General features: G+C 37.3%; 1 protein-coding gene across 1 annotated transcript in view; it reads right to left on the reverse strand.

Annotated features, from left to right (window-relative positions):
- CCDC67 (coiled-coil domain containing 67) overlaps window positions 1-9373 on the reverse strand; it is a 45454-nt gene extending 36081 nt beyond the window's left edge. Inside the window, exons 1-3 of the mRNA XM_009998935.1 lie at window positions 9330-9373; window positions 2576-2747; window positions 1251-1346 (exon numbers count right to left, since the gene is read on the reverse strand). Coding sequence (XP_009997237.1) covers window positions 1251-1346; window positions 2576-2747; window positions 9330-9373 — 312 coding nt within the window. The remainder of the gene's footprint in view (window positions 1-1250; window positions 1347-2575; window positions 2748-9329) is intronic.
- Between the last annotated feature and the right edge of the window lie 335 nt (window positions 9374-9708).

Below are 9708 nucleotides of genomic sequence, written 5' to 3' on the forward strand. Positions count from 1 at the left end.
GTAGGGAAGTGTAGAACAGCAGGAAAAACAATACAGAATTAAAGTGTCTCTCTCCATGTTTCTTCTAAGTCTCTTTTAAGTATTGAAAGGCTACAGTAATTTCTCCCCAGATTGAACAACCCCTACTCTCTCAGCACGTCTTCATAGGATTCCAGCCCTCTGATGATTTTTGTGATCCCTCCTTTGGATTGTCTCCAACAGGTTTGTGTTTTTCTCATACTGGGGTGCCCAGAGCTGGAGACAACACTCCAAGTGGGGTGTCCTGAGAGTGGAGTAGAAAGGGAGAATCACCTCCCTGGACCTGCTGGCCATGTTTCTTTTTATGCAGCCCAGGATATGATTGGCTTTCTGGGCTGCAAGCACACACTGAAATAAATAAAGCCAAAACAAATTCCCAGTGTCAATAATCCAGGTTACTCTAGTTCTGATACTGTGTTCCCCTGTGGAAAGCTATCAGACCACTTTAATAATCCCTGTAAACCAGGCAAACTAAAACCAGAAAAAATTATAGTGAAGACATGATAAGAACAGTTTCAGTCTTAAAATTCAAAATGTGCATCAGACTTGAGACCACTAGAGAAAGTCCAGTGGAGGGCAACAAAGCTGACTGAGGGACTGGAGCATCTCCCTAATGAGGAAAGGCTGGGAGACCTGGGACTCTTTAGCATGGAGAAGAGAAGGCTGAGGGGAGACCTTATTAATAGCTACAAGTATCTAAAGGGTGGGTGCAAGGAGGATGGAGCCAGACTCTTTGCAGTAGTTCCCAGAGACAGGATGAGGGGCAACAGGCACAAGCTGGAACACAGGAAGTTCCATTTAGATATGAGGAAAAACACAGTGAGGGTGACAGAGCCCTGGAACAGACTGCCCAGAGAGGTTGTGGAGTCCCCTTCTCTGGAGATATTCAGAACCCACCTGGATGCAGTCCTGAGTAATGTGCTCTGGGTGATCCTGCTTTAGTGGGAGAGTTGGACTAGATGGTGTCTAGAGGTCCCTTCCAACCCTGACTTTGCAATGCTTCTATGATTCTGTCTTCATGACAGATGTCACAATCACATCAAAATCCATCCAAAGAGTTTGGACATGTCAGTATAGAAATTATAAAGAAGCCTGGTAGGAAGCTGCAGTCATCATCATTTGTATGACACCATTCATCTTTCCCAAATCCATTAAGATACATTTATAGCATTAGGGATGTATAAACTCTTTCTACTGCAATAATAAAATAATGAAATGGACATTTTTCTTACTTGAGATTTCAGCGCTTGAAGCTGAGTTTCATAATTCTGAGCCATTTCATATTTAGTTTTTTGTAAGTCTTCCAGTTTCTGTCGAAGTAGTCCTATCTAGAATTAAAACAAGGATTCAAATTTACCTTTTCTGAAGTATTCTGAAATATGTAATTTCTGGAATAATAATTTGAAGCTTTGAAAAAAAGACTGTAGCTTAAAAGATAAGATATTAAAAAAATATCTTAATTCAATAACTTAAAAATAAAACTGGATACAGAAACCCAGGCTGTATCAACATCAAGCTAAGGATTTTAAAGTTACGTTATGATTTAACAATAATACTGTATGACTCTGTCATGAAAGAACATTTAATGAAAGCATTTCTGACCCAACTACATGGATGAACTGCTGTGCCTTAGTGTGAAAATTCTACTTGAATGGCTTATATAATAATACGTATGACTTTCAAATACTTCTGTAAAATTACCAGGGAATGCTGTAGACTCATTCCAGCTCCCAAAATACAGTGCCCTCTGAGCTATCTTGAATTACCTGAGAGTTTCACACAGAACTTAGGAATGTGACCAGCATCATACACAACACCTATGTATTTCTGGAGGGCAGCTGGAAGCTGGGTGGGATATGCTAAACTATCTCTTGGCTCCTCCGACTGCAAAGACTAAGGGCAAGCCCAGAATGATTTCATTTTCAAAACTCCCACTGGCAGTTTAGTCACCTCCCTCAGACAAGGACATCCATGTGTGAACACCTAACGTCAGGTGCCTGGCAGCAGAACAGAATGCTGTGCTAGATCTAATGATGCTCCTGAATGAGTGTTCAGCAGACTCGACTGTGAAGTATGGACACCAACAGGCAAACAGGGGCTTTCAGCTTAATTCTGACTTCTAAGTGATCATACAATTCCAGCCTTCACTATTAACACTAAAATAATCATACGAAGAAAGCATATCATGTGAAATTATAAAAATCAGGTATAAATAGGAATTACAAAGACATTTGTGAAGCTTTTTGAGCTGTACATTTCCACTGAAAATTTCTGATGAAACTAGAATTGTTGGCATTTCAAATTAGGTTTTTACAGCTAAACTGATAATATTTAATTTAGACTTCAGGGAAATAGAAGAAATGTGAGACTTTCACTGACTTTTTTACAATCACTTTTCAGAACAGAAGCACACCTTAGAAGAAAACACTAAGGATAATCAGAGACCTTTTAAGGGTGTGATAGAACAAAATGGTCTCCTTATAGAGCATTTAGAGCATACTATGAGCTAACTCCCGGAACAAATAGTTTATTTACAGAATATGATATTCTTAAATACCTCTTGAGCTTTTTGATCCAGTTTGTTTTGGGCACTTGCTAATTCTTTATCCTGAATATCCACCTTTGTTTCTAAAGCTTTCATCTTCCTTTCCCATTCCATTTTTTTGCTGTTTATCATTATATCAATTTGATGCACTAATTCCTGAAGTCCAGTTTCACATGGAGAAGCTCTAATAATGAAAAAAAAAAAAGGAAAAAAATTATTTTTTTCAAATGAAAAATATGGGAGAAAACAAAAAAAATAGTTATATTGCTGAGTTTTTAGTGGAAATAACCACTTCTCAGCAGCAGAAAGGGATGGGAAAGCTAGATGATGCCTTCAAATGTAGGTGAAATCCCACTTCATCTGTCTTAAGTTTGCCTGAAGTAAGTATCAGAGTATTTAGCATATTCTGGACTTCCTGCTTAGCTTAAATGCTGTTTGATATCCTCTCATTCTTTCAGGGATGAACTGTCAAATGAACATGAATTGAGTTGAAAGTATCCAGGCTCAAACCTCAGTGGACAAGAGAAGGAGAAGATGAATTTTCAGGTTTTTATGGGCACAGGACTTTCCACTAAGGACACATAATGATGGAAGCAAAGTTTTTTGGAGGAAGTTACTAAATAGCTGGCTTGAAAGCTAGCCACCATTCTTAACTGACTGTTCAGTTTTTACACTCTGCTTTCCCATTCTCTTTGTAAAAAAATGACTTAAATAACAAGGTGAATTGTATATTAATAGTAAGTTTTTATTCAATTAGGAAGCACAGAAGCGAGTGCATTTTGAAAAAGAACTTGTCTTTGGGGGACCATGTGCTGGATTTTATAGAGTTTTGTACAGTATCTGCAACATAAACATTAGATGTTTTCTCATGTTTCTGAGATTAAATTAAGAATACATCCCTTACACTGTGACTTAATTGTCAGTAATAGACAATGTTGCTTTAGGAATATTCTGTGTCCTAAGTAACAAAATAATGATATATGGCTAGTTTTGGGTACATTAGAAGGGTCATCAGAAACTGAAAGCAGTCCAAGTTGCCCTCTTATACAATCCCTTTGTACAGGAGCAGTACATTGATTTCTAAAAATGAAGCTCTGTTTGGACAGTGTCAATGTTTAAATCAGCTGTTGTACACCATTTAGCTGGTATATACAAAGTATCTGAACTTCAGAATGGAGATTTCTTCATTCCATATGCATTACAACTTTGTATTTGAAAACAAGAAAAAAATTGAAAGAAATTGCATGATTCTTCCTACACTCTAAAACTTTTTATGTGTAGAAATTACTATTTCCCATCAAAGTTATAGAGTCCCTCTAGGGCATATGAGATTTCTTTTTCCTGAAGTATTTTAGAGAGTTTATTGCCCAGTTGTTTTATGAACTGGGAGGTTCTGTCAGCCTGAATATTTACAGCTGGCATTTCAGATCTGCAGTGATTTATTTAAAAGTCAGAATCTTTCTAGGACTCATTAATCTTTTGAACTTCCAGTGAAACATTGCAGTTAGAAAAAAAAATTATACCATAATTAAATAAAACTGTTTATTGAAATGTTTATTGAAATGTTCCTGAACACTTTTATTTTCCTGACTTACTGTCTTTTATCCACTTAACCTAGGATTCTAGTGTTTGGGAAAAAGGTAAAGGAGACAATGTACACTCTTGCCTAATTCCTCACCATAAAATCAAGTAGGGGAATTTTATTCCATGAAAACTCAGAGATGCTTCAGACTGTTACAAAGAAGAGTTAGGTATTGAACAAACAGCCAAACTGTGTATATGAGCCCATACATTTTCTATAAAACTTAATCGCCATCAAGTCATACAGGAAAAAAAATCAGACTGTTTTCAATCACTGTGATTAATTACACATCACCAAATAAGAATTTGTCATTTTTCAATCATTTAAGACTTCAATTTGGTCTCATTTTAATCATCATAGAATCACAGAACCACAGAACGTTAGGGGTTGGAAGGGTCCTCTGAAGATCATCAAGTCCAACCCCCTGCTGCAGCAGCAACACCTAGGGCAGATCACACAGGAAATTTGTCCAGATGAATCTTGAAAGTCTCCAGAGGAGACTCCACAACCTCTCTGAGCAGCCTGTTCCAGTGCTCTGTCACCCTCACAGTAAGACATTTTGCCTCATGTTGAGGTTGAACTTCCTGTGTTGTAACTTGGTGCCATTTCCCCTCATGCTATCACAGGGCACCACTGAAAAGAGACTGGCCCATTCTTGACATCCACCCTTCAGATGTTTGTAGACATTAATAAGGTCCCTTCTTAGTCTTCTCTTCTCAAGCCTAAACAGCCCCAGGTCTCTTAGCCTTTCCTTGTATGACCAGTCCCTTAATCATCCTTGTAGCCCTCCAGCACATCCCTGTTCTCTTGAACTGGGGAGCCCAGAACCACACACAATACTCCAGATGTGGTCTTACTAGAGCAGAGTAGAGGGTGAGGAGATATGAGATATGAAATCAGAATTAGACAGGTGTTTTTAGAAAAGGCTTTAGCAGACTTACCACTGTAAGGCTTACTGCATGTCATTTATTGAAAGAATATTATTTTTACCAACTTATTTTTGAGAATACCACACCTTGTAAGCATTTTTATTATGTTCAGAACTCACAGTATGCTAGATACAGATATTTTTATCTACAGGGCATCTAGAAGGGCACATATCTTACTGGAGTGAAGGAAAACCCTACACTGACTGTTTTAGGTGGCAGAAGAATGCGTTGGATTTTAGAACTTCTGTGAAGTAGCTGCTGTTGCATCTCACACCTTTTTTTCAGTGACATCCATTATCTGCATATGCTGTTCTCATCCCAGTTAACTATTCATAAGCCTTTCTACTTCATTCCCATTGCTCTTTTAGTACCTTTATGACCCCTAATCAGTTTGCAGTCATTCTAGTATCTTAATGGCATGATGGTTTGTTAGAATAAGCAGAGCTATTTCCTTAAAATAAGCACAGGTATTATTTTATGAAATAACTGCCACAGAGACAGTCACACAGAGACAAAAGATGGTGCAGCTTCTGAAAAATGCAGCAGCAACCTACAGAAGGCAGGCACTGGGCCTGTAAGCCCTCCATCCTAGGAAGTATTGGAGAGGATTTCAATACTCTCAATTATGGTGCATATCCCTTCTTTTGATAATTATTGCAGGAAACTGGGGTTAATTTGTTGGAGATGTACTATATCAGAATTAAAATTTAAATTTTTAAGAACTTTTTGATATAAAAAAACTCTTGAAATTTTAACATTATGAACATTAAGCTTGGAAAGATTTTTACAATACACACATAAATCATAAGGCCTTTTTAATGTTAAAACTGCTAGCATGTAATTTTTAAATCTGAGTCATAGAATGATAATAAACAAAGTGCAAGCAAGTACATATTACAAAATAAAACTGCCTTCTCTCCAAGTACCTGGAGCTCATCTCAAAATAGCACTAATGATGCAGCAAACTTTGATTGCCTCTGGTTGAATATGAAATGTTATCTTAAAAACAGAAGATGAAGTGATACTGAGGGACAGCCTCTTCTGTGATACTGCTACAAGGACCTGGGCCCTTCCAGCCTCATGCACTATCAGGAGGCAACACTCTGATGAGCCACCAGCAAAGACTCAGCTATCCGATTTTAGTCTTCAGAAACAGGTACTCTCTTTATTGTGTGTCCCATGGATCATGTAAACATTACCATGCAAGTGCAAATGCAACCACTAGCCTGGATCATGAGATACCTACTCTTTCAGACCCATCATGGTTTCACCTGTAATTTTCAGATCAGCCCCCACAAGGTAAGTTTTGCAGAGGTTGCTAGAAAATTTTCTCTCAAAGTTCTTCTGTTTCTTGAATATAGAACCACCAATATATACAAGGGAGCTGCTGAAGGAAAAAAAACCCTTCTGGAAGAGCCTCTCAGTCTGTCTTTACCTTCTCTGTCCACTTCCTTACACAGTTCCTGTAGGTACACCTACAGCTCAAAATGGAAAGCTGTAGATTATTATTGCTGTCCTACTACCAGAACTACTCTGTATCCTGGCTGTGGCATTGCAAACAGATCTGCCTAAAGGTGCATTTGGCAGTTATCCCCACCTACTTGCACAGAGGTACCACTAGCTGCTCTAACTATTATTTTAGTCCCTTCAATGTTTTTAAAGTGTGGTATCACAATTGTGAGAATTAATTTTGATCACTGGATGTGGACTGCAGGAAAATCTGGCATCATTTGTTTAATATGCCATCAGGTAAACAAACACAAAAAGAACAAGATTTCCCATAAAATGAAGAAGTATGGGGTTCTACCCATATGTGTTCAGTGTTCCCCCTTTGCTGAATTCATATATCAAAGGGATTCTTCATACATGAATGTAATGACTTGTACTTAACAAAGTGGCAGCTATTTATTGTTGTTGCACTGACTCTGAAACCGTTCAAAACACTTAAAGGTATCTCATTTTTAAAGTGATGGAGGGAAAGCTCTTAGTCTTCTTTTATTCTGTTTCTGTATTGGTGAAAATAGAGATGATTAATATTCTGCTGTCATTAATAACTATTTATCTGCCCAGGGAAGTGGTCCAGTCACCATCCCTGGAAGTGTTGAAGGGAAGATTGGATGTGGCACTTAGTGCCATGGTCTGGCTGATGTGGTGGTGTTAGGTCATAGGCTGGACTTGATGATCTCAGAGGTCTTTTCCAGTCTCAGTAATTCTGTGTTTCTGTCATCTTCATGTAAAATCTAGATGCTTCCCAATTTAGACCAACCAAAATCCAGATAAGTTTTACCAAGTGCAGGCCTTTATCACAAATTATTATTGAGCTAGTTACAACTTTTCTAGCTCTACTTATCTGTCTTTTGCTTTGGAGTTCTGAACAGATCTGTATTTTTCTGATTGTTTCCTAATAGGCATAGAAATCATATTATTAGCTATACACTTTTAAAGTTGCTATTCAGAAACTGACATTTTAAGAATTGTTTGGTTCAAACTGTCAGTCTCTGCTTCATGCCTTCTTCTGTTACTGAGATTTGCTGACAAATAGGAAAACAAGTAAGACCATATTTATGCTTAACACAAGAAAAACCTATGCAGAACAATGTTAATGAAGAATTCCATCTTACATAGTATATTCATTACTTTCCAATCCTCAACCCAGCTTCTAGAGCCAGTATTAATTTCTCTCTTCTTAAAACTTGCTTTAAAAATAGGAAATGTTTAAACCAGTTGTGATACATAGTCCTTTAGAATCTTCTACCCCAAAGTTCCATTTTATCAAGAACAACTAATCTATTTAACATTTTGCAGCCACAGAAAATCATACACATCTGTAGATGAATAATTTGTGATTTAGGAGTTCTTACAGTTGGGATGCAAATTTCATTATTTCCACCACCATTATTCAGCCATATTCCCAAATTTTAGAGCTATCTGCATTACCTCTGTCAGTACAGACTGAAATTGATGTCTGCTATCACTGGATGTGTGTTTTAACTATTCTTCCAGAGTCTCTGTATAGGTAATGGAAATAAATAGCTACCTCTATTACCTGGGTTGTGATGGGACAAACCACTCTCTAGATTCATATGCAATGGCCTGAAACTTCACAAACATCAATTACAACCTAAGCCAGGCAGGACCTGAACTCTTGAGACAAGCTTCTGATTTATTAAAGTAGTATCTAAAGAACAGCAACATATTGATTTTTTTCTAATTCAAGTTTTCACATGACCATATCTACCAAACATATCACTAACAAAAACAATCCTTCTCCAAGCCAAAAAACCAAACCAAAACAAAAGGGCCACATTCTTCAGAATACAATATTCTACTGCAGCAATTTATTGCTATCATGAAAAGTGCACACATTATTTATTCTTCAGTACAACAGAGCACAATTTCAAATCCTATTAAAACTTTCTTGGGCAAGAATAAGGTGTGATTGAATATGCACATTTATGTTACTTAAGAAATGCTTTTGCACTTAATATGCACCATATCACCTTGGACTGCTTCATTAAATAATGATAGAAGAAACTGTTTTACATGAAAAATAGGTAATAAGTTTATTTACAAATTAAGAAAGATAGATAAATACTCTCCTTTGCTAATTATATGGGAAAATACTTTTTATATTGCTGTGTTCCTTGAACAGGCTGGATGAGATGAGGTCTAATATCAAATCTCACTCATGTTTACATTTCTTTAGAAATAGAAATATTGTGTGGTATTAATACTTTTTTAGACTAACACTGAAGGAACAGAACTTGGATAATGTCAAAAAAGATTATTCTGTTGTGATGAAAAGTGCACTTAATATTTGGGAAGCATAACTGTAGTTATTACCTGTGTGAAATAAGATAAGGACTTCAGCAATTAATGGTTTTGTGAATGTTTTAAGGGCTGTGGTATGTAAGTTTATTCTGCTGTAGCCTAGCAACCTCAGTTATTTTTTTTTAAACAGTTTAAAATAACATTTCATATGATCTTAATAAAACCTTTTGTTCAGGTAGGAAGATTTAAAAAATGTAAATAACAGAAACAGTAATTAGAATAGTTTAAAGAATATATTGCTTAGATAAAGCAATAAGATGTGTCACTTAATTACCTCTCCAGTTTGCAGAGCAAGCATAAGAAATTGTGAAAGAGTCATGTTTGTTTCTAAAATCATTAATACTTTGGTTTTCACATTTTTAATAAACGCACATAATTCAATCCCGTCGTATATTCAATTCCCAGACAATAACTAGCTACTTACTCAGTGCCAGCTTGTTCCTGAAACACTTCTAAATCCTGCTCCATATTGCTGATTACTGGTTTGACCTGTTGAAAACAGCAAAAGTGGAATAATTCAGGTTCTTAAATGCAAGCATTCACGGCCAGTTAATCCATACTGAGCAGCTCTGTGCTTCAGTTCCTGCAGTTCTCCCACTGCAGGGGAATGTGGCTCTAATTACAGCCTGGAACGGGCCAGACAAAACCTCCAGGAGTGAGCTCAGCTGCTCCTGGGGCAGCACTCAGATAACTGGGGCTGGTGCCGGTGCCTGGGTGGTCCTGGGTTTCCGCGAGGAACCTTTTGCTGACGCCAGCACTTTGCCAACACACTTCAAAGGGCCTCAGCCTAAACCTGCCGCAGG

Source organism: Chaetura pelagica, unplaced genomic scaffold, assembly GCF_000747805.2.
Source record: "Chaetura pelagica isolate M959 unplaced genomic scaffold, ChaPel_1.0 scaffold100, whole genome shotgun sequence".
Classification (NCBI taxonomy): Eukaryota; Metazoa; Chordata; class Aves; order Apodiformes; family Apodidae; genus Chaetura; species Chaetura pelagica.